General features: G+C 44.1%; 1 protein-coding gene and 1 long non-coding RNA gene across 4 annotated transcripts in view; one reads left to right on the forward strand and one right to left on the reverse strand.

Moving 5' to 3' along the window:
* LOC117976862 (uncharacterized) overlaps nt 1–16,882 on the reverse strand; it is a 63,440-nt gene extending 46,558 nt beyond the window's left edge. For both annotated transcript variants that reach the window (XR_004667683.3, XR_010110106.1), the window contains exon 1: nt 16,738–16,882. This is a non-coding gene — a long non-coding RNA (uncharacterized LOC117976862). The remainder of the gene's footprint in view (nt 1–16,737) is intronic.
* The window catches only part of LAMA3 (laminin subunit alpha 3), a 268,808-nt gene that overhangs the window by 239,025 nt on the left and 4,830 nt on the right, over nt 1–24,953 (forward strand). For both annotated transcript variants that reach the window (XM_063597229.1, XM_024926324.4), the window contains 11 exons: nt 1,160–1,277; nt 1,662–1,802; nt 4,103–4,242; nt 5,202–5,333; nt 6,824–6,977; nt 12,296–12,459; nt 16,859–17,042; nt 19,224–19,364; nt 22,844–23,003; nt 23,108–23,238; nt 24,763–24,856. In XM_063597229.1, coding sequence (XP_063453299.1) covers nt 1,160–1,277; nt 1,662–1,802; nt 4,103–4,242; nt 5,202–5,333; nt 6,824–6,977; nt 12,296–12,459; nt 16,859–17,042; nt 19,224–19,364; nt 22,844–23,003; nt 23,108–23,238; nt 24,763–24,856 — 1,559 coding nt within the window. The remainder of the gene's footprint in view (nt 1–1,159; nt 1,278–1,661; nt 1,803–4,102; nt 4,243–5,201; nt 5,334–6,823; nt 6,978–12,295; nt 12,460–16,858; nt 17,043–19,223; nt 19,365–22,843; nt 23,004–23,107; nt 23,239–24,762; nt 24,857–24,953) is intronic.

Below are 24,953 nucleotides of genomic sequence, written 5' to 3' on the forward strand. Positions count from 1 at the left end.
TGAAACAGATTCACATATTCCCATTGTCTGAATGAGGAAACAGGCATGGAGAAAAGTTGCCTGTTCAATCAGAAGGGACAGAACTTGAACCCAGGCAATTTGGCTGGTCCAGAGCAGCACAATTTTGCCTCTCAGAAACACCTGCTGAGCATTCACGTCCAGGTGCCATGCACTGCTGCAAGCTCTTGCTGTACGTTAACTTGTTTTTTTGGTTTTGTTTTTGTTTTTTGAGGCAGAGTCTCGCTTTGTTGCCCAGGCTGGAGTACAGTGGCACGATCTCAGCTCACTGCAACCTCCGCCTCCCGGGTTCAGATGATTCTCCAACCTCAGCTCCCGGGTAGCTGGGACTACAGGTGCCTGCCACCACGTCCCGCTAATTTTTGTATTTTTAGTAGAGTTAAGGTTTCATAATGTTGACCAGCCTGATCTCGAACACCTGACCTCAAGTGATCCACCTAACTTGGCCTCCCAAAGTGCTGGGATTACAGGCATGAGCCACCCCACCCGGCCCATTAATTTTTTAAATCCTGGCAATAACCCTTTGCCCACAGGTAGGAGGTGGTAGATACAGCAGCATATGAACCCAGACAATGTGTTCCATTGTTTCAGCTTGGCATTGGTTAAATCAAGCTACATTTTTCATAACTGAATAGAACCAAAAAGTAACACTTTGTTTCTTCTGACTTTACAGTGGCTAACTTAACAGTGAACAGAAAAAAAAGAGCAAAAAGTTTTCTAGAGCACTCCTGGTTCCTACAAATGATTTATTACTTTATTAATATATATGTATATCATATATCATCTATTAACTTATTAATACATGTCCTATCCACCCGCAATGCCGCGACTCCAGGGGGGAGGGACGGGCAGTTCTAGATATTGTGCATGTTCTCTGTCTCTTTACCTTTTGCGGCCACTGGCCATTCTTCTGTTAACATTGTTGTCTGCATTTTTAAACCTGGGAATGTAAACTTACACAGAAAGGAAGTCGGTTCTCCCAGCATCATAAAATAAGTAGCATTATGGGAATCCCATGGGAAAGGATAAACATAAAACACATACTCATTTATGGGTGAAAAGTACTAAAGAGCACAGTGTTTCAGCTCTGATTTCACGTGAGCCTGACATGATCCATCTCTTCCTTTGTGTTCGTAATCAGATTTAACATTTCTACGCCTGCTTTCCGAGGCTGCATGAAAAATTTGAAGAAAACCAGTGGTGTCGTTAGATTGAATGATACTGTGGGAGTAACCAAAAAGTGCTCGGAAGACTGGAAGGTAAGTGAAAGTTCAGAACCTCGTGAAGGAGTGCTTCCCAGACAACCCACCTTCCGTATCCATTAACGCAGCAACTTTTGACTTCTTTCTGATAGCACACAGTGTTACAGTGAACTGGCTCATATACACTCCCCATGTGCTTGCAAGATGCTGAACCTTTTCAGGTTTGCACATTAAATTTGTAGGAAAGTAGGAAGACCAACTATATACACAAAAACTTACAGATGATTGCTGACTTATTATGCAGAAAAGTAAGCTCTCTTTCTTTCTGAGGTTACATAAATCACATTAATCAGTTTGAGTAAAGTGAGATAGGGTAAGGTACTGTATTTCAGCCAAGAAATGATTACAATGCCAGTAATTTATTCCATGTTTGCATTTCAGCTTGTGCGATCTGCCTCATTCTCCAGAGGAGGACAATTGAGTTTCACTGATTTGGGCTTACCACCTACTGACCACCTCCAGGCCTCATTTGGATTTCAGACCTTTCAACCCAGTGGCATATTATTAGATCATCAGACATGGGTATGCAATAGTGCATTAATATCAAACAAGATTTAAACCTGACTCAAAGTTTGATGTTAAAAACAACAGAGAGATTTAGAAAGTGGTGGAGTTGTACATTTTTTCTATCATCACACAGTAAATGCTATTGTATAGTTCAACCATAAACATTATTCCCCACTCTGGGGTAGGTCCTCAAAGAAATCAAGTTTAGAAAGTAACATTATAATTTACAGAGTTGCATTTGTGTGTACTCGCGGACTCATTTTTATTCTTTTCAGGTATATTTTATAATAAGAGTTAAGGTGGATTATAACTACTGTAGTTAATAATGTAGCTTAAAGTTTCAGAGCTCAGAAAGAAAATCAGAGTGTGTCCCTATGATTTCTTTTTGATTGCATTAAAGGTAGCTCTCCAGATTGCCTTTTTGCAGCAGCAGCAGCAGCGGCAGCAGCTAGTTGGACAATATTTATACCTGGGGAATTGGAGAAAATAAGATCCTTTTCTCTTTCCTCATGTACAACAGAGCCACATAAATTCTCTTCCACAAGGAGATACCATCTGTAACTTAAGCGGATTTAGCTAGTGTGGTTATGTAGATACAGAAGTCACCTAATATTTAGAAATGAATATTTGTGGAATGAGTGGAATTTTTAAATAGAAGTAGAGTAGGATTATTTCTGTATTTGTTTCTTTAGGATTGCAGAGCACAGCAGACTTCTAGTATCTGTCAAGAAAATGGCTGGTGGCTGACTCTGTGGCTCTGTAATATCAGGAAGGCCGCCCCTCTCTTGGTGGCTGACTCTGTGGCTCTGTAATACTAGGAAGGCCGCCCCTCTCTTGGTGGCTGACTCTGTGGCTCTGTAATATTAGGAAGGCTGCCCCTCTCTTGGTGGCTGACTCTGTAGCTCTGTAATATCAGGAAGGCCACCCGTCTCTTGGTGGCTTGCTCACCAGTCCTTGAGGTTTTATTTTTAAAATGAGCCCTAAAGAAGCACATGCTAACACTTAGACTGTAGGGGTGGCTTTTCCATGAAAGCAGGATGTTTTGATCTAGCTCTTATGATACCTAACACTTGTTTCCTCTGCCACGTGTAGGAACACTTAGTACACAATTCACAAAATGATCGAGAGCAGATGGAAGAATTAGGTTAGCAAAAGATTAGATCCGCCCTGGACAATGGAGGAATCCTGGATATAGCATAGGGACATTGCCCTCAATTTCATAATGGGTTAGCTAAAGATACATATAAGTTAGCATTAGTTTATGCAATTCATAATGAATATTGCCAATTGAAAAAAAGTCAACACAAAGTAAAATCAACAATGGCTATAACCACACACTGTAAAACTTGTTTTAGACTGAAATCTTACCAAAGAATCACATCTTGTTGAAAACTGCAGAAATTATACTTGGTAGAAAAAACACAAACAAAATTGAAATGACAAGTGCTGAGATTGCACATTTTTAAAATTAATGATTGACAGGAAGAGTCAAATTATCTTGCCCAAATTTACATCTTCAGAGTTCAACATGGAGAATTGGACTTCCCAAAAATAATGACTAGGAAATAAAAAATTTATAATGACTGAAGAGAAGAAATCATTGTAATATTCTTATATTAAAAATTAAGGAATCGAGTCTTTGCTGTAAAATTTATTTAGCAACGAATTGATCCGATAGAAATAACTTCAGCCAAAGAAAAATAAAAATAGAAAAATTTAGACTGGGCATGATGGCTCACACCTGTAATCCCAGCACCTTGGGAGGCCAAGCCAGGAGTATCTCTTGAGCCCAGGGGTCTGAGACCAGCCTAGGGAACATAGTGAGATCCTGTCTCTACAAAAAATTACAAAGTTAGCCGGCTGTGGTGGTGTGCGCCTGTGGTCCCAGCTTCTCAGGAGGCTGAGGTGGGAGGATCGCTTGAGCCTGGGACAGTGCCACTGTACTCTAGCCTATGCAAGAGAGCAAGACTCTGTCTCAAATAATAATAATAATAAGATAAAATATAAAAATTTAGAAATGATTTAACTGTTTTGTATAGTCGATTGAGAAATTAAATTGGCTTAATGAATGTAGGTCCAAAAAATGATTTTGACAAATTCATTGGTGTTGACATAATTTGCATAAGATTTTTATATTTATAAACATGGAGTCAAATATGCAAAAAATAATCTTTAGAGCAAAAAGCAAACTCAAAGCATTTGGGTCAAAACATCCTGATTGTTTTATACATGGTTTGGATGATAAATTCAGTAAAGATACAGGCATAATCCTTATATGCAAATTAGTTGATGGGTATTTTCTATGGTGATTTCAGACAAGGAACCTGCAGGTCACTCTGGAAGATGGTTACATTGAATTGAGCACCAGCGATAGCAGCAGCCCAATTTTTAAATCTCCACAGACGTATATGGATGGTTTACTGCATTATGTATCTGTAATAAGCGACAACTCTGGGTGAGTGGAATAATACTTCTGTCAGAGCTGTGAGTGAGTTTTACTCTCTTTCGTTTAATGGAATTTTCTGGTGTCTTTTTGCAAAATATTTGTCCTTGATACCAAAAATACTTCACTAATAAGTCTTGTCCTTCTTCCTTTTTCCATATCAATTTCTTCATAAAAAAATAAACTGCCACACATGGTGGCTCATGTCTGTAATCCCAACAACTAAGAAGGCTGAGGCAAGAGGGTTGCTTGAGGCCAAGAGTTCGAGACCAGTCTTGGAAACATAGTGAAACCATGTCTCTACCAAAAATAAAATAAAATAAAATGTAAATAAATAAAATTTAAAAAATAAATCAGTTGGATGGATAAATTGTGGTGTATTCAAAATGGAATGCTATATAGCAATGAGAAAGAAGGATCTAGAACTATATGTAATGACATGAATGACCCTCACAAACATAATGTGGAAAACATTGAGTCACACATAAAAGTTCATCTCATATGATTTCCTTTATACAAAGTTCAAAAACAGGCAAGAACTAATCCATTCCATCAGAATTCAGGATAGAGGGAGGGAGGCTATAGGGTTAAAGGGAATGCACAACAGGGTACCTGGGGTGCTACTCTGTTCTGTTTCTTTATCTGGGTGCTGGTAATGTTGGTGTATTTCTGTTGCAAAAATTCATTGAGCTGAACACTTATAGCCTGTGCACTTTCTGTACATGAGGCTCTCATAACACAGTCTTTCAAAATGCCATCTTTGGCAAGATACACCCATTTTAATAAAAATGTGATGTGCAAAAGAAAATACATGAAAAAAGTTGTAATGCTCTTTAAAAATAAAGTCTAGTTTCACTAGTTATTTTAGATAACAAATATTGAATCTGAGTCTTAGACAGTGAGTTGGCCACATGGCAAGGGCCCTTTTTTCCAGCAGTTCTCACCCATGATTTGCTTTTCTTCCCTTTCAGACTACGGCTTCTCATCGATGACCAGCCTCTGAGAAATAACAAAAGGCTAAAACACATTTCAAGTTCCCGGCAGTCTCTGCGTCTGGGCGGGAGCAATTTTGAGGGTTGTATTAGCAATGTTTTTGTCCAGAGGTAGGTGATCCTCTCTTTGTGGGTAACTGATGAGAACGGCCTGCCCATGGGAAGGGTATCTCTTTGGTCCAGTTAACAAAGTCAGCTTTGTCAACATGTGCTGCATGAGACCCGCATACCACAGTCTTTCAAAATGCCATCTTTGGCAAGATACACCCATTAAAAAACCCATAAAAAACTCCTGGGCCCGGCCTCCTTTTGGAGGAGCAGCGTTAGCATGTGACCTTGGAAAAGGCCTAATTAAAATTAACTTCAGATTATGGCCCTGAAAAGTATTCACTGAAATTTTATTGCATTATAATCAAGATTGTGCAATTAGATTTCATCAGCTCTCCACGGTTTTCAAGGCCAAGGAACTGCATGGATCAGTGCTGTGCTGGGAAACCAAATCACCACAATGTTGAACGTGATATTTAATAGAGAGAGAGTAGCTCTTGGGGCTTCCATGCAAGTGTTTACATGTTTTTTTTGATACAAAATGATTGTTTTTAGATAAGAGGCAAAATCTTCTCCAGGGTAAGGAGAGGGCCTGGTTCTGGCTATGAACCTCAGGCTGGAATTCTCAGGCTACCATGACAGGGAGCCTCCCACCCATCAGGGCTCCATCCTCCTTGGCCAGGATGAGGCTTAGAGTTCTCATTTCCCTCCTGGTTGATGAAACATCTTCCTTGAACATCTAATTCAGGGACTGGAGCAGGAAGTGGGAGGGATGGGGAAGGCCCAGGGGTTGTTAGCAACAGCTTACTGCCATGATAAGGCTCGGACAAGAATCGTGAGATAAAGCAAATTTGTCCAAGACTTTTCCTCCTCATAGTCAGATAAATCCTTCCATAAACTCACCTCTGAATTTCCTTATATTTACCATCATTCAGTATCATCCAGTGCCCATCTTCTCCCTCTGTGCATATTTTACGTTCGTATTTCCACATGACACCCATTTCAAAGAAAGAACTATAGTATCCCGGCCCTCCCACAATTCTGCCACAATCCCAAGTCAATAAAGGTTTCTTGGGCTCCTCGCCGGCTTCTAGAGGTGATATTAAAGTAGGAGATGAAAGTTTCCCTAGGAACCATGACCGTAAGAATGTGTAATTTTTTAAAAAATCATTGATACATAACAATTGTATTAATACACATTTATGGGTTACATGTGATATTTTGATACAGGTCTACAATGTGTAATGATCAAATCTGGGTAACTGGAATGTGCTTCATTTCAAGCATTCATCATTTCTTTGTGTTGGGAACATTCCAAATCTTCTCCTCTAGCTATTTTAAATTATACAATAAATCATCATTAACTTGAGTCACCCTATTGTGCTGCCAAACACTAGATCATATTCCTTCTATCTAACTGCATTTTTGTACCCATTAACCAACCCCTCTTCATCCCCAAAACATGTACTTTTTGAAATGAGCTCTCTCTACCAGCAGGTCTTCCTCGACATGTCCAAGTTTGGCAGCATCTTTCATTTCTGCTCTTTTTCCAGGTTATCACTGAGTCCTGAAGTCCTAGATTTGACCAGTAACTCTCTCAAGAGAGATGTGTCCCTGGGAGGCTGCAGTTTAAACAAACCACCTTTTCTAATGTTGCTTAAAGGTTCTACCAGGTTTAACAAGACCAAGACTTTTCGTATCAACCAGGTAAGTGTCCAAACCTAACCCTGGGTTTCACTCTTCCCTGGAGGATTCCCCTGAGCCTGCCTTGTGGGAGATTTTGGGGAAGGGGGTGAGAGCTCACCAATCCATAAAGTGGGACTGATGCATTATCAACAGTTGAATCACACCAAAATGTCGAAGTGGTTTTCTTTTTAGCTTGTATTTCGCATCTTGATGAAAAGTTGGCAAGTTTTGCACTCACAGAACAGAACCATGACTTAGTTTCTTAATTTCTGTAGCTGATGTCTTGCTGTTTTAACATTTCTGCTGTGTCCCCAGCAGGTCCTATGTTTTTCTATAGAATATAAGGGCCATGCTCCTCTTCCTGCCCATAGTCCTCCCCTCTGCTCTGGTGCAGCTCCTATGACAAGATACACCCATACATCTGGGCCTTGTCAAAACCAATGTGGTGTACCCTTGACTGCAGACTAGAAACACCTGGGGAGCTTTAACACCCCAATGCTTAGGCTGCATCCGACCCAATTAAGTTAGATGCTCATGGAGTGGGCGTATCAGTAGTTTGTGAAGCTCCCCAGGTGATTCTGAAGTACAGCACTCAGAGGGACTGAGAGGAAATGAAACTCCTTATTTGGAGGAGCAGAACATTGTGATGAGTTGAACACAGGATCAGGGTTTAAGGAGCTCCTTGCTCTGCTCAAGGTCAACAATGTAACTTTCCCAGGTCTGAGGTTACAATTAATATGGTTAATGGATAACAGTGGGCACCTCGGATCTGCCAGGCACTGCACTATGCACTCCAGATGGATTTTCTTACCAAATCCTTCAATAACCTTATGCTGCAGTGTAGAAAGGTAAGCAGTTCTGCCCAAGCTCCCACAGGTGGAAGGTGAGTTGGAGTTCCAACCTAGGAGCCCGTGGCCTCTTGAGAGCTATGTGCTCCTGTTCAACACACTTTCCACTTAATGTAAACCACGTGCTGCTTCTCTACCAATATTTCCCCACTGCACAATGATTTGGGAGAGCATGAACAGATAATACCTAATAAAATACATGTTTTATGCTATTAAGAAGAAATATACTTCATAAATCCAGAAGGGCTGTCATTTTCCCATTATGGGAACATCTTTAGAATTGCCCCATCAAAATTGAAGTCATATATTCACTTTTTCATTGTAAGGCTGAAAGTTATTGAGAGACTAAATTAGCCCAGTGATGGTGAACTGGAGAGAGCAAATGGATTCAAATCTATTTACAAGATAGAATACACATGACTCAGACAATAATTGAATTGGGAAGACAAGGGAGAGGCAGGAGTTAAAATAATTCTGAGGCACCCAGTCTGGGTTATTGGATGAATGGGGATGTCCTCTCCATGGAGATAGGAGAAGGACAAGTATTTGGAGGAAAAGAGAATGAATGGAGTTTGTGGTGTATTGAGTGACAGGAGTCTGCAGGACACCCAGGTGCAGAAATTTGGTGGAAGAATGTCAGGAGTCTCTGCGTGGGCTTCAGCAGATAGGGTGGGACTGGGGCTATTAATGTGGAAAACATCAGCGAATACACTTTCATTTCCCCCTGTTTTGCGTAAGCCCCCAGTTTGGATGGAATAGGACATTAGTCTCTGCCCAGTAGCAGAGAGAATACAGCACAGCTTAGTGGTTAAGTACTGGACTCTGGAGTCAGACTTCCTGGGTTTGCATCCGGCTTTACCATTTATTAGGTATGTGATCTTGGGCAATTATTAAACCTCTCTCTGGGTCTATTTGCTCCAATGTAAATGAAGATAAATAATGGTAATACCTCATGATGTTGATGTGAGGATTAAATGAAGTAATAAACACAAAATACTTAGAAAAGTGCCTGGCACATAGTAAGTATGCATTAAATGCTAGTTATTATTACTATGCATGCTAATGAAAACCTAAATGAAAGGGCATAAGATGCTACAGGAGTGGTGTGGCAGGAATTTTCCTACCATGGGAATCAGGAGGGTTCTTCTGGAGGAGGTACCCCAGGAACTGGGTCTGGAGTGGGGGTCGAATTTAGCTGAGTGAATATTGTTGCTGCCCAAGCAGAAGCCCAAAGCTGGAGGCAGGATGTGGCTGGGACTCACGGGTGCAAGACATGCTGCATGCATCCTCACCAGACTGACTTCATGCTCTCTCTCTCCCTTCTCAACACACCCCTCTGAGAGCAGAATCAAATGCCAACCTTACAGGTCAGGAAATTGAGTGTCTAAGAGGTTAAAAAAAAGTTGCCAAAGACCATCCTGTCAGTAAATGGTAGAGTCAGGATTCAAACTTAAGACTCTTTTTTTTCCATATTAACTAAATTTTTATTTTTCTTTTTTCTTTTTTTATATATATATATTTTTTATTATACTTTAAGTTCTAGGGTACATGTGCACAACGTGCAGGTTTGTTACATATGTATACGTGTGTCATATTGGTGTGCTGCACCCATTAACTCATCATTTACATTAGGTATATCTCCTAATGCTATCCCTCCCCCCTCCCCCACCCCACTACAGGCCCTGGTGTGTGACGTTCCCCTTCCTGTGTCCAAGTGTTCAAACTTAAGACTCTTAAGCACAAAGAACGTGCTCTTCTCCCAGGCACTCAGAGCTCAGTGGGGATCTCCATCAGTTAAAGTGAAGGGTGGGGATTCACCTTACTAGGGGTTGGTTCAGAAATGGACATGTGGCCCCTCCCTCCTGGACAATGAGCCCTGAGAGGAAGTTGAGGGCGTGGCTGCTGATAAAGAATTCCATGTTAGCACAAAGAGAAACCCAGGCAGAATCCATGCTTCTTGTGTTGGACAGTGTAGTGAGGATGTGATTCCCAGAAGCACAAGAAGAACACAAGATTCAAACTTAAGCACAAAGAATGTGCTCTTCAAGCCACATCATGTGGCCTCTACAGGCCCGAGAGCCTGGTGAACAGTGGGAATGGAGAAAGGAGACTAGAGAGAGGTAAACTGGAATCACACCCTGGGGCCAGATCAGGCAAGCCTCATATGACCTACATCAACTGGACATTTTTCTATAGTCAGTGTAACGTCATTGAAACGAGTCCTGTAAACAGCTGAAAAGATTAAAGATTACTAAGCTGGTAGCAGCCTGTGGGATGGTTTGGTGTAGGAAAGTTCTAGAGCCAAGGAGTCAGATTGGCAAGCTACCGTAATCATCCAGGCAAAAGAGTCGGGGCTGGCTGGGCACGGTGGGTCACACCTGTAATCCCAGCACTTTGGGAGGCCGAGGCAGGCAAATCACCTGAGGTCAGGAGTTCAAGACCAGCCTGGCCAACATGGTGAAACCCCGTCTCTACTTAAAATACAAAAATTAGCCCAGCTTGGTGGCAGGCACCTGTAATCCCAGCCACTGGGGAGGCTGAGGCAGGAGAATCACTTGAACCCGGGAGATGGAGGTTGCAGTGAGCTGAGATCGCGCCACTGCACTGCAGCCTGGGCAACAGAGTGAGACTCCATCTCAAAAGCAAAAAAAAAAAAAAAAAAAAAAAAAAAAGAGGGCTGACTTTCAGGGCATAGGCACTAGAAATGAAAAGGAAGGAGTGGAAACAAAATATGTCACACAGAAGAAGAGTAGGACATGAGAACCGAATGCATGATAGAGGCCAGGGAGGCGGGTGTCCATGAGGACCAAGATTTTGAGCCTGGATGCTTTAAAGGATGATGATGCCATTAAGAGAATTAAGGGACATTTGGTGGCAAAGGCTGTCTTTCAAAACTGTTCATCTTGATGCTCATGCTGCTGACACACGGAGAAGACTCCAGAGAGGGAGCAAGGCCCACTGGTATGAGTCCCAGGCAGGAGCCCAGGCTGGGTTTTAATCTCAGTAGGATCAAGGTTTGGCTGATATAAGTAACTCACTTAAGTTTCTGTTGGGTACGGTAGAACGTCTCCATTCAGCAACGTGCAAGCATCATTTTAAATAACTGATTTCAAGTTTGCATTCTGAGCACTATATCCAGGAAATGGGTCAGGGAAGAAAACCCACCCCTGAAGGAATGTGAATCTTTTGGGAAGCCTTTAGCTGCTGAATCAGAAAACCCACTGCAAAATTAATGACTTAAACAATAATAATAATCTCACACAGTGAGCCATGCAGGGGTAGGTGAGGCTTGAGGCCTGGCCCATCAGGAGTTGGCTCTGCTTCCTCTTGGTCCTCTTGGCTCCAACCTGGGTGCTTCTGGGAATCACATCCGCACCACACCATCCAGCACAAGAAGCACCAATTCTGCCTGGGTTTCTCTTCGTGCTAATATGGAATTATTTACCAGAAGCCCCACCTTCAGCTTCCTCTCAGGGCTCATTGGCCAGCAGGGAGGGGTGATGTGTTTATTTCTGAACCAACCCCTAGTACGGTGAATCCCTACCCTTTGCTTTGACTGATGGAGATCCCCACTGAGCTCTGAGCACCTGGGAAAAGCGCATGGGCATTTCAGAACTTGAGCTCTGCGGTGGAGAAAAGAGGGGCAGGGCTGGGGAATCTCAGTTACTTCCAACAATTTTCCTAGTCACATTTAACATTTATTATGGTTGTTTTTCTGCATTAAAACTCAGTCCCATTCAAAAGTTCAAACTTCTCTGCATGAGTCAACTCTGGTGGAAGTGGGGACAGGATGTGGTCCCCTCCCTTCTCTTTCTCTTCTGCTATCTTGGTCCTTTCACCTGCCCTGTTGCCCAAGTGAATGGTTGTTAGGGGAGGTGGCCACAGATTTGCAGTTCCATGTTTCACTGGCAGGCTGTGGGTGTCTCGGTGCCACTGGCCAAATGCTGGCCCCCTCAAGCGACACTGCGGTTCTTCCAATGCTCAGTGGTGGAAAGGGGCACCAGGCAGCCACTGGTCCCAGGTGCGGCAGCTTTCAGAGAAGAACCCAGACTTGTGTAAGATGAGAATAACATGCATGCTCCCCAAAGAAGGAGGGAGAGAAAAGGGGGGTATTTAGACTCTCCTAAACTTTGTTTTCCCCAAAAGAATGAGCCCCTCTGCCTTCTAGCCCTGTCTTACACCTTCCTGGTGGCAAAATGCTCACAAATCAAAGCCACACTAGGGCATTGAAGGGGATTATGAGGATCTGGCTTCGGGAAAGGTTAAAGAGCTAAATAAAGAATGAGCTCTCCATTCTGCCCACTCCATACCAGTCAGTGACCCGCAGGAAGGGCTCTCAGCGGAAACTTCCCATCTCCATGGTACCAGGCCTTCTATTGCCCTACTGAATTCCTCACTTAGGATCAAGGGTGAAAATTAAGCAATGTACTTAGCAAGATAAGCATTCTTCACTCTTTCCCCTGATAATTGTGTTGCTCTTTTCCCATGCAGCTGTTGCAGGACACACCAGTGGCCTCCCCAAGGAGCGTGAAGGTGTGGCAAGATGCTTGCTCACCACTTCCCAAGACCCAGGCCAATCATGGAGCCCTCCAGTTTGGGGACATTCCCACCAGCCACTTGCTATTCAAGCTTCCTCAGGAGCTGCTGAAACCCAGGTATTATTTAGCTTTCCTGCCCCAGCACCAGCTCAGAACCTGACTCTGCGATTCCACCTCAGGGAAGTCTGACTGCCATGACACCATGCAGCTCTCTCTAATGAAGGTGGCACTACCATTTTTGTGCAAAGAGGTGCTGGCCTGCACAGGACAGGGAGCGTGATTGCCTGCCATGTGCTTTCCCAACAGCTGGAGGCAAACGTGACGACAGTGTACTTCTCAGAGGCTGAAACAATCAGCTCAGCTCTGGTTTAGAATTGATGGTGTTCTAAAAATAAGGCTGACATTTTTTTTCTAAAGCTGCTGTTTATTTCCATGATAAATCACCTTTCTTTTCTTGTATTCTGTAGTGAAAGTAAAATCATTCTTTTTTGGTAGACGCAGTGCCAGATAGATCATTTTTAGAGAATACATTTGGCCTTTTTGTGCTAACAAGTTGCACCTCTTTTGGGGAGGCGGGAATGAGCAGAAATATTAATTATGTCAGAAAAAAATTAGAAAAATAAGATTTGTCATTTTCAGGTGATTTGAAGGAGCCATAGATAAAAAGGTACTGACCTTTTCTTCACAGCTTTCCCACAGAGGCAGAATTGCCCGGGGGGCTAAAAGGAGCTGGCTCTAACATCTGGCTTTCAGTCCTGCGTCACCACTTACTGGCTGGGTGACTCCAGACCACGTGCCAGGGCAGCTCCTCTGAGACACAGACACTAAGATGGGATTAGATGGGCAAGAGGTTCATTGTGGGGAAGCCTGTGAAAGATGACCAGAAGGGGACAGAGATGGGGGCAGGCAGGGAGAGCCCACAGATGGCTGTGGGCCTGCAGATACTGTGAGGGGAGGGCGCAGGGAGGACAGAGCCGGGTAGGAAGGGCCTCGGGTCGCAGTCCACAGACTGTAACACAGTCTCAGCCAGGTGCCTGCAGTGCCCCGAAGCAGAGATCATCTGTGAGAAGAGCTCAGTGTTGGCTATAAATGGCCCGGCTCTAATACCCCCGAGTGTCACTGAAGACCTAGGGCATGGCAGCCCCACTGTGCTCCCTGCAGCAGCTTCTCTTGGAGCACGACTTCATGGTTGCCACATGCCATTTAACTTCTGTAAGCCTAAGCTGTCCCTCTATGCCTGTCTTGCGTGTTAGCAAATTGCTACCTCTCTCTGGACCTCAATTTTCCTGTTAGTTAAATGGGCTCGATGATGCTTTTCTTGCAGGGAGGAGAGGTCATAGCTTATAAGGAGGCTGGCCCTTGAAGCCCACTCAGTAAGCTGTGAGCATGCATCACAGGCAGAGAGAGGTAAAGGTCAGAGAGAGATTGACTGCCAAGCTCTGAAGGAGAAAGCCTGTGTGGACAGCTCCACGTCTCCAGCTGCCCCATGGAAAGTCTTGGGGTCCCTCATTTTCCAAAACTGTGCTAGTAGAAGCTAAGGCGGAAGGAGAGGAGATTGTCCCTCCTGTTGTCCCCTCCCCTGGCTACTCCTTGGTGGGGAGGCCCCACTCCCCACCGCTGCTCTCTTGGTCAAGCTGACCTTAATGACAATGACCTCCCTCTTTCTTTTCTTTCTTTTTTTTTTTTTGAGATGGAATATCACTCTGTCACCCAGGCTGGAGTACAGTGGTGCGACTTGGCTCACTGCAACTTCCACCTCCTGGGTTCACACTATTCTCCTGCCTCAGCCTCCTGAGTAGCTGGGACTATAGGCATCCGCCACCACGCCCGGCTAATTTTTTTGTATTTTTATTAGAGATGGGGTTTCACTATGTTGGTCAGGCTGGTCTCGAACTCCTGACCACGTGATCCGCCCACCTCGTCCTCCCAAAGTGCTGGGATTACAGGTGTGAGACACCGCGCCCGGCCAACCTCTGTCTTTCAAGAAACTGCCTGGATGCCCCTTTCCCCAGCCTCCCGCCTCTGGCCTCCCCCTTGTGGCCTCTCCATCAGCTTGGCCCCCGCCCTCCCTGGCAGCTTCTCTCTCAACACATTCAGTGCAGTGAGTTACCAACTTCTGACGATTCAACCCCTGTGCCTTCCCGTCCAACATTAAACCGTACATCATTAATGAAAAAGTAACATTTTAAAAGGTAAAATTTTTTAAAAAGTCAATCAGTAAATATAATTTCAACTTATATTTTAGCCCCAAATGTTGTAGCAATCAGTTATTTTCAGAAAGTTGTAAGAGTTGGAGGATTCTGTTGTTCTCATTCTGATTTACATTCTAGCAGTGTTCTGACACTCCTTTAAACTGGTGCCATTGCTTTACCCCTTTGGTGAATGTATAAAAATGCTCTTTAGCTCTCTGCCCTACCCTCCCATCCTCCAGCAATGAAGAGTCATAGCTACAGTATCATGTACTGGGACCTGAATCCACTGCTGCCTTTTTTTGGGTGTTAGTCAGTTAGTCTTTTATGAAAGAAAGTTGCTTTAGGAAACAGTTCTGGAAAGCAAATGTCAAATCTGATCACCAGGCCCACATATGGAAAGTACATTCTATTCTGCAGCACGTTCTAATATCCTCCTTAACTTGGCTACCCCTCATTCTCCAAACCTCCGCACTAACACACAGACACACCAAGAGAAATATTGAGCAGTGTTACCATCTGGTTGGCTTAATTTAACAAATATAGATTTCTCTTTCGTTTTGAAGAACATTGCCCTCAAGGAAACTTGCTAATCTGAAGAATAAATGTGCATCTTAGCCTCACAGAATTAAAAAGCAAAGAGAATTAACAGTATAATTTGTTTCTTCCACTTCTGGTTTCTGCCTCCAAATTTCCCATTTACCATTTAATTCAATTCAGTAACTATTTATCGAGTGCCTACTGCGTAATAGGCACTGGGGATGCCGCTGTGAGTGGGATGAACCCATGCCTCCTATCTGGTGTCTGCTTAGACGTTAGCCACAGGAATGGCTGAAGACAGCCTGTTGACATCTGCATCTCCCACGACCCTTTCACGCACACCTTTATGCATCCCTCTCAGGGCACCCCTGCACCATAAACCACTCAAGGAAGGAAACATCCATCGTTGCATTCCTACTGTCCAGCACTGCACCTTATGCATCCTCCACACTCATTAAATACTTGTTTGATGGGTGGATGGATGGATGAGTGTGAGTTTTCATAAAAAGTAAAGCTTGCTTAGCTGGATGTGCATAGAACATGTAACCATCATGCAAATGAATACTAACTTGCACTCTGCTTTTTTTTTTTTTTTTTTAGACAGAGCCGCTCTGTCACCCAGGCTGGAGTGCAGTGGCACGATCTTGGCTCACTACAACCTCCACCTCCTGGGTTCAAGCGATTCTCCTGCCTCAGCCTCCCAAGTTAGTTGGGATTACAGGCACCACCACCACGCCCAGCTAATTTTTGTATTTTTAGTAGAGACAGGGTTTCCCCATGTTGGCCAGGCTGGTCTTGAACTCCTGACCTCAGGTGATCCACCCACCTCGGCCTCCCAAAGTGCTAGGATTTTCCCATAGTGCTGAGATTACAGGCGTGAGCCACCTTGCTTGGCACACTCTGCTTTTACTGTATGATATTTGCCTCATTCTTCTTCCTTCACAGGGAGGGTATTAGGGTCTAAGAAATGTAGAGATGGGTGGGAGAAGGTGGGTCTGTGCTTCCGTGTCTTTGGTTAAATCTGTCTAACAGAAAGGAAAGGCTTCTTTGATGCTTAAATCACATCCTTGTTATTCAAGTTGTCCCCTACTTCTCCTACGACTTCCCTCTCCACGAGTACATACAAAACTGAATGCGTATTCATTGAGTTTGAAAAGTACAGGCTTCTCAGTGAAATAAGCCAGTCACAAAAGGACAAGTCCCCCACAATTCCACTTACATGAGGTATCTCAAGTAGTCGTGTTCATCGAGAGAGAAAGTAGAGTGGTGGTTTGTTGTCAGGGGCTGTGGGAAGCGAGACTAGGGAGCTCTTGTTTCATGGGTACAAGTTTCAGTTTTGCAAGATGAAAAGAGTTCTCGAGATTGATTGTACAACAATCTGAATGTACTTAACAGTACTGAACTATACACTTAAAAATGGTTAAGATGGCACATTTTAGGTTAGCGTATTTTACCCTAACTTTTTAAAACATGGACTTTTTATAAAAGATTCAGACATGTTTCTTCTTGCCATGTGCTGGGACTTACACCACTAGCTAAGTTTGCCACAAAAGTTCCATGTTATTCCCCAATGTAGTAAGGAAATTATACAACAAAACCATTAACAGCTGGAATAGAATAGCTTTATAAAGTTTCCAGAGAAACGGGTCATTTAATCAGTACCTACCTTAGCTTATCCATTTGAAAAATGGGGGTTGGGTGTTTGCTCCCCACCCTCTGTCTCAGTGCTGAGATTCGAAGGAACGCTGAACACCTCTATTTCCCTTCATCGCCGATGTTCCCAACAGGTCACAGTTTGCTGTGGACATGCAGACAACATCCTCCAGAGGACTGGTGTTTCACACGGGCACTAAGAACTCCTTCATGGCTCTTTATCTTTCAAAAGGACGTCTGGTCTTTGCACTGGGGACAGATGGGAAAAAATTGAGGATCAAAAGCAAGGAGAAATGCAATGATGGGAAATGGCACACGGTAAGAGCTGGGGCTGTGTCAGTATCTCCAGTTGGTGTGGAATTCACTGTTGGAGTCGCTGAAAATAGGAGTCCCAGCATCCTTCCCAGACATGAGGGCGTGGAGTGGGAGAGCTTGTGTGCTTGCAGGCGCTGCGTTCCCAGCATCTCAGTACTGGAGGCCGCAGCACACACATTGCATGGCTGTCATCCTAGACAGTAAAGTCAAGATGGGCCTTACTGATGCTTCTTCCATCCCCTCCAGCCCTCCCCCAGGCTGTCTCATGCCCCTTGCCTACTCTAACTCCTTCATCCTGGACCATTTCTTCCCCTTATGGCCAATTTCCAGGCCTCCAGGCCCCTCTCTGGACCTGGAATGACCCTAGCATCTTGGCTCTTGCTTAAAGCCATTCCAGATTTCAAGAAATACCATTTAAGGCAATAAGGGACCTATTTATTTCTCTAATGAGGCAACTGGACTTCAGAAAATGTAAGTGACTTGACAAGTTGCATTCCCTTAGTCATTCAGCTGCCTTCCTGGAACACATAAGCAAACAATCCTCAATGTAATGTCAGAGATTGGTAAGTGCTTTGAGAAAACACTAGAGCAAGGTAAGAAAATGACAGAGCAGGGAGACTATTTTAAATAAGGCAGTAGAGAAAGCCCTGGTACAGCAGGTGGTAGTCACATGAAGTTATGGGGAGGGGGTTCCAGGAAGAGGGAAGAGCAAATAACAAGGACCTGGAGGTGGGAATTAGCTGAATGAACAAAACACAAAGCAATAAGAAATGGAATTAGAGAGGAAGACAGAGCCCAGATCATTTAAGCTTTGAAGGCCAAGCTCCGACTTTGGACTTTATTTGAAAGTGTCTGTAAAGCTTTTAAAGAGTCTTAAAACTCTTGGCCAGGCGCGGTGGCTCATGCCTGTAATCCCAGCACTTTGGGAGGCCAAGGCGGGCTGATCACAAGGTCAGGAGTTTGAGACCAGCCCGACCAACATGGTGAAACCCCATCTCTACTAAAAATACAAACATTAGCTGGGCATGGTGGCATGCACCTGTAATCCCAGCTACTCAGGAGGCTGAGGCAGGAGAATCGCTTGAACTCGGGAGGTGGAGGTTGCAGTGAGCCGAGATCACACCACTGCACTCCAGCCTGGGCGACAGAGCAAGACTCTGTCAAAAAAATAAAAATAAAAAAAATAAAAAAAATAAAACTCTTACATGTACAGATTCATATATTGTTTAATTCTTTAGCTGAAGAGACTGCCGGGGGGCAAGAGTAGCAGCAGGGGGCCCACATGGCTGCTATTGCCTTTGCTTGCAGAGGCTGTGGGGAGGTCGGGAGAAGTGACCACCAGGACGCATGCTGAAGGTAGAACCACGCGGCCTTGCTGATGGATCACATATAGAGGGTGAGAGGAAGAGAGGGTCCAGATCACATCCTGTGATTTGGGGCCAGCAATTGAGTCATTAGTGGGCATTTACTGAGATGAAGATGGAGAAGAGGCAGATGTGGCCAGGAGGAGAGCAGTTCAGAGCTGGGGGAGAATGAGGATTTCTGTCGTGAACATCTCAGCGTTGAATGGCCTATCAGACCTTCAAGCCCAGGTGTCAGCAGGCAGTAGAGGCCAAAGGTCACAGCTTGGCATATAAATGGAAGTGTCCGTAGTGAATAGTTTCACCACACCTATGAGATGGCAGAATCCACACCAGACCCCAGGGATCAGAAATTTTAGCAAAGAGTTTAAACACTCCTCTTGTTTGAAGAGAAGTGCCCTCGTTCTACCTGCTCCAAGAGGCCGGCCCAGGGTGCCACGACTCCAACACACCCCCGTCCCCAGCACTGTATAAACTGTCCCTGCCCCTTTGTTACATGGAGGGGGTTGCCTGTGGCTGTGCCTTGAACTGTTTCTCTTTTGTGTAAGTTTCCAGATGAATTCTATAATATCTTTTGATTAGTTCACTTCTAAGCAGCCTTTTTTTTTCAGTTCCCCTTTTGAGCTCAGTTTGTTCAGTATTTCACATAATCTCACAAAACGATGGTGATAGTGATAACCGGAGGAAAAAATCTCTCATCTTTTGAAGCTATTTGAAGGAGCATGAAAACATTTTTTTTTAATTTGGCCACTAATATTTAATAAAATACAACACCAATTGTCAAAGGTAAAAATACAACTCACGTATCTTTCTTACTCTGAAGGTGGTGTTTGGCCATGATGGAGAAAAGGGGCGCTTGGTTGTGGATGGACTGAGGGCCCGGGAGGGAAGTTTGCCTGGAAACTCCACCATCAGCATCAGAGCGCCAGTTTACCTGGGATCACCTCCATCAGGGAAACCAAAGGTAAATAGTTATGTTCAGAGCCATGGACAGAAACAATTCACCTTATATTATAGGCATAATTGTATGAGATATTCAAAATACTCACCATATGAGAATCTCAAAATACTTTAAATGATTTTTAAGGATCTAATTAATGTTCACAACCACATAGAGTAAGTGCCCATTTCTTAACCCAAAGCCTTCATTTTTAAGGTGCAGGTTGAGACGCAGACCCTGAAAGGGTGAAGATAGAGCTTCTCTACCACTTCCTAAACCTGAATCTATTGGCTTCTCCTCCAGGGAATGCAAAAACGTAGGTTTTAGGTTATAGACAGAGATTTTTTGGTTAACATAATGTGTTTCAAATTACAGTAATTTGTGCCATTTTCACCATCTTTGCCATAAGGTAAAACATTGGCTTAACTGTTTTCTCTCCATCAAACTATTTATTTTAAATGTGCTTCTATGGGATCTTTTTATCTCTCCCATAAATGGAAACCCAATATTCTTTACCGTAAATAATAGATAACCCTGAGAAATAAACATTTGAAAACCAAACACTGTTAATGTCAAACTAAGTAGTGTGACCTATGTGTTCTTTGCTTGGAGAAAAAGGTGCTTAACACGTAATCAAGAGGGTGTTTAAGACATACTAGCACAAAGCCAAAAGCTGTTCCTTGTCCTCGTCCAAACGCTAGAAAGAGAATTGAAAAAGGAATAATTTAATAATGGAATATGTGTTTTAATGTTATTTGATGTCTGAAATAACAAAATTATCTCAAAAACCCATCTTGGGAATGCCAGATGAAGGGAAAGTTGGGACTCCCTCTGTCCCCAGAGAGGAGGGGTGCTTTTCTAGGTTTGTCAAGTTCAAGGCTCTGATGGGGCGCTCTGATGGGGCCACAGCCCCAGGGCTGAGCTCTGTGAGTGCCCTCTCCCTTCCTCTCTCCTACCCCCTGCCACAGCGTTAATTGCACCAGGGTTACTTGAGGCAGCCTTGGGCACCTGTCTTTCTTGTCTCAGATTTGCCTTTCCCCCCACCCCACAAAGTTAAGTAAGATGAGCCTATCAACAGCTCAGGTCTAGGGACTGTCCTCCGCCTTAATGCAATTTTTGCCCTTTTCCTCCAGACCCAGTGGCACATTTTGGTGTGATGTTTGCTTGCAGTGGGAAAAAAAGAGCCCCGGGCTCAAATCTAGGCCTAGAAATGGGCATAATGAAAGCAGGTCTCTCCACCAGCTTGGATGCTAGCTGCTTAGGCTGCCCTAGCCTTGACCAGGGCTCAGCCTGGCCCTCTTGGGTTTTGCACTGGGGTTTGGGCCAGAGCTCCAGTGTTATACAATAAAGTATATTTATTGTACCCCAGCAGGCAACAGAGTATTACTTTGCTTTGCTATATGCAGTAACTTATATATATTTCATAAAAATACATACCATATTATCCATTATTTATAATACACATTATATATATAATATACACCACACATTAATTGCTAAGGAGGATTCTCATTGTTAATGTTTACTTTTCTCAACCTCTGTTCCTATTTTCTTTTTTTTTTTTTTTGAGACGGAGTCTTGCTCTGTTGCCCAGGCTGGAGTGCAGTGGCACGATCTCAGCTCACTGCAAGCTCCGCCTCCTGGGTTCACACCATTCTCCTTCCTCAGCCTCCTAAGTAGCTGGGACTACAGGTGCCTGCCACCACGCCTGGCTAATTTTTTGTATTTTTTAGTAGAGACGGGGTTTCACCGTGTTAGCCAGAATGGTCTCGATCTCCTGACCTCGTGATCTGCCCTCCTCGGCCTCCCAAAGTGCTGGGATTACAGGCATGAGCCACCGTGACCGGCCCCTATTTTCAACTCAGAGAAATCACAGGATGGGGCAGGATTTGGGTATTCTTTGGCTTTGGATAAATTCTCTTCAAACCACCTTAATCACACCCAGCATGTAACATCTGGGCCAAATAGTAGCACCCCATTTACAATACTCTTTACAGACCAAGTTTCTTTTTGCAGCCTTCTTTCAACCTGAGGGTATAAACCATCTCATGGGCCCTCCCACATATCCTTTTCAGGAGCAGGCGACATCCGATCAGTGTCTGCCTCTGAACACTGGCACTGCAGTCAGCCCTTAGGGATCAATGCTGGGTTCTGGCCCATCCTGGGGAGTCCTAGCTTTAGGACACAGCTTTTTCATTGTGTAGCATGACAAATCTTAAGAAACTAAAAGTTTCATAGGGAATCCAATCAGTAGTTTACTGTTGATGCTGGCACCATGTGCATTTATCACATCAACATTTTCTCTTTCTTTCTTTTTTTTTTTGAGTTGGAGTCTTGCTCTGTCACCCAGGCTGGAGTGCAGTAGTACGATCTCGGCTCACTGCAACCTCCGCCTCCTGAGTTCAAACGATTCTCCTGCCTCAGTCTCCTGCGTAGCTGGGACTACAGGCACCTGCCACCACACCTGGCTAATTTTTGTATTTTTAGTAGAGACGAGGTTTCACCATGTTGGCCAGGCTGGCCTCAAACTCCTGACCTCAGGTGATCCAGCAGCCTCAGCCTCCCAAAGTGCTGGGATTACAGGTGTGAGCCACTGTGCCTGGCCACCATTTTCTTTTAAAGTTACCATATCTTTATTACCATGTCTGACTTGTAGGATTCCAGAGTCCTAAAGGCATTCATTCTAGAAGGGAGTCCAAGAGTTTTATTCGGTGAATCTCAAACTTTCTTGAGAATTTTATGAAATTTACAGTCCTCCCCAGGAAAATGCACAGGCAGAACACACCTGGTGTATAGTATAGGAGAGCACAAAACCCCACAAGCCTGTTCCTGGGCCCCAGGAGAGGAGTCCCCTGTTCCAGCCGGCTCTAGGCAGGCATGGGGCTCCACGCAAGCCCACTGTCAATGCACACTGTGTCTTATTTTAACTCTGCAGCATTCGTGACTTGGTGGTGGTGCACTGAGCCCAACAATGTAGGAAGATTTTTTTTGCATTTTATTATTTTGGGAACATTTTGGCCTCTTTATTTTTGTCAGCTGCCCTGCAGTAAGCTATCACACTGCCTCATGGAACTCTAAGAAGTGGTTTGTATCTGCAAAGAGACGGTGAAATCTGTGAACTGTAAGGTGGAAATTTCCCTTGTTGCTGCTCCATCTGTGAGGACCAGGGTCAGGTCAACCTTCCCTGTTCTTATTCTAGCACAAGCTAGCAACCTGCACTACCCCGCCCTCCTGCACACACACCACTTTTTTTGGTGGCACCTGCAATCTTCGACCACCCACCCAACATCTGGTATACAGGTTTTTCTTGGCACTCTGGGCAGAGAGCCAAATAGAACAGCTATTAGAACCTGAGTTTGAAGAACCTGACTTGGAAGCAGGAAGAATGAATCCCTACCTACCTTCCCCCTTTTGCTGACAAGCTGCAGTGCCCTTCGCCTTGGCTACCCATGCCTTTCTTGGAGGTGTAGGTAATGAGCTTTTTCTTTTCTGCTTGGTTGCAGAGCCTCCCCACAAACAGCTTTGTGGGATGCCTGAAGAACTTTCAGCTGGATTCAAAACCCTTGTATACCCCTTCTTCAAGCTTCGGGGTGTCTTCCTGCTTGGGTGGTCCTTTGGAGAAAGGCATTTATTTCTCCGAAGAAGGAGGTCATGTCGTCTTGGGTAAGGAGCAGTTCTATAGAATTTAAGTCTTTGCATCTTAAGAACTGTATCCTGTTTTCTTTCATGGTGATGCTTTAACTTTTGCTTTGTTTCTCTTTTGAAAGCTCACTCTGTATTGTTGGGGCCAGAATTTAAGCTTGTTTTCAGCATCCGCCCAAGAAGTCTCACTGGGATCCTAATACACATCGGAAGTCAGCCCGGGAAGCACTTATGTGTTTACCTGGAGGCAGGAAAGGTGTGTAGCAGTCTGATGCCATGGGGAGGGTCTGTAGAAACCAGCTTCAATGTCTGGAGGCCACAGCGGGTCAAGTTTGTAGTAGAGAATGGGATCCCATCTTGTATTTAAGAGCCTTGACTTCAGTGCTAACTTACCATTTTCCTTTAGCAAGTAATTTTATCATCATGTTTTCTGTTCTTAATTTTTAAAACTGGGAAAACTCAAACAAGTCGGGCTGAATTGCAGGTCCAGCACTTGGTTATATGGTCCTAAGGATGTTACTCAAGCTCTTTCAGACTTATCTGTAAAATGTAGATAATAACTCTTATATCTTAAGGCTTTTGTCAAGATTATAGAAATCGCCATATACTCAATTCTTACAGATTCTTTCTTCATCTCTGCAGCCTCATTTTTCCATCACTCACAGGCCTGAGTCAACATCTTATTTTCCACCACCCAGTTATATCTCTTTCCTTCTCAAAGATGTCTCTTTAAAACCAGATTCTTCTAGGAAGACCCTTAGTTGAGGCCTCGAGTGAAAGATTGATATAATATGCCATTTTCTTTCATCTCCATCCTTCCACAATTTACTAAATGTGAGGGGAAAAGAATCCCAGAAGAAAATAAAATGCCCAAAATTCCTAGAATACTTTCTATTGTAGTCTTTAATTAAGTCTGAATAGGTCTCTGGTAGCCCAGAAAAGCAAGTAACTATCCACTTGCAAGGTGGTTGAGACAATTCTGGTTTTTCAGAGGAGGAGCTGGAGAGAGTCTCTACTGAGAGTCTCTGGGAGGGAATTATTCTCAGGAAAACAAATCAAGACCCGATGACCTTCATAATAGCAGTGACATTGTTTAGCTCAAAAATTGCCTGTGAATAGGCTGTCCCATCTAGCTACATGCAAATTAAATGTAAATTATTTATAAACACATTTATTTTAGTCCTCTCATTTCATTCCCCTTGATTCAACTCTTGGAAGATCCTGGAGGAGACCCTGATTTAGAAAGCAGGAATGTGGGATTCTGCACAAAACAGACTGCGTGCCTGGCTCCCGATGCGTGCCCAGAGCAAACTCAATCATTTTGCTTGTTTAAAGTCTTGCCATGCATGGAACTATTACAGTTGGCTGGCCCTTGCAGCAGGCTGTAGGCCTCCACCAGTAGCTTTGCCTTCCACATCTCACATATCCTTCCATACAGAGCCACTGTCACGCATTAATTGCTAAGGAGGATTCCAATCAGTAACCTTTGAGTTGAGCTGATGGGGGCGGGGTTTGGATTAGAAGGGAACAACTCATTGCCATTGGCAACGACTTCAGGCCAGGGTCCACCCTGGTTTATAGTTGCCTGGAAGGGATGCAGCAGAGAGATCTCTGGAAGCATTGGACCCCATGTGGTCAAATGCTTCAAAAGCGGAGGAGGGCCAATATCTAATGTGCCCTTAAGCTGTCAGTTGGCCCGGTATGGGGAGGGAAGATGGCAGGGGAAGGTCGGCTCCACCTGCCTTCCTGAAGGAAATAGGAAAATGCATGTGTGTTCCAGGTCACGGCCTCTATGGACAGTGGGGCAGGTGGGACCTCAACGTCGGTCACACCAAAGCAGTCTCTGTGTGATGGACAGTGGCACTCGGTGGCAGGTATGTTGTCCAGTAGCTGATTGTTCATGCACTAAAACAGGCCCCCTTTCCATTTTAACTTGAACATCCCAAAGGCAGCCTCAGCCCCTCCATCCAT

Source organism: Pan paniscus, chromosome 17, assembly GCF_029289425.2.
Source record: "Pan paniscus chromosome 17, NHGRI_mPanPan1-v2.0_pri, whole genome shotgun sequence".
NCBI lineage: Eukaryota > Metazoa > Chordata > Mammalia > Primates > Hominidae > Pan > Pan paniscus.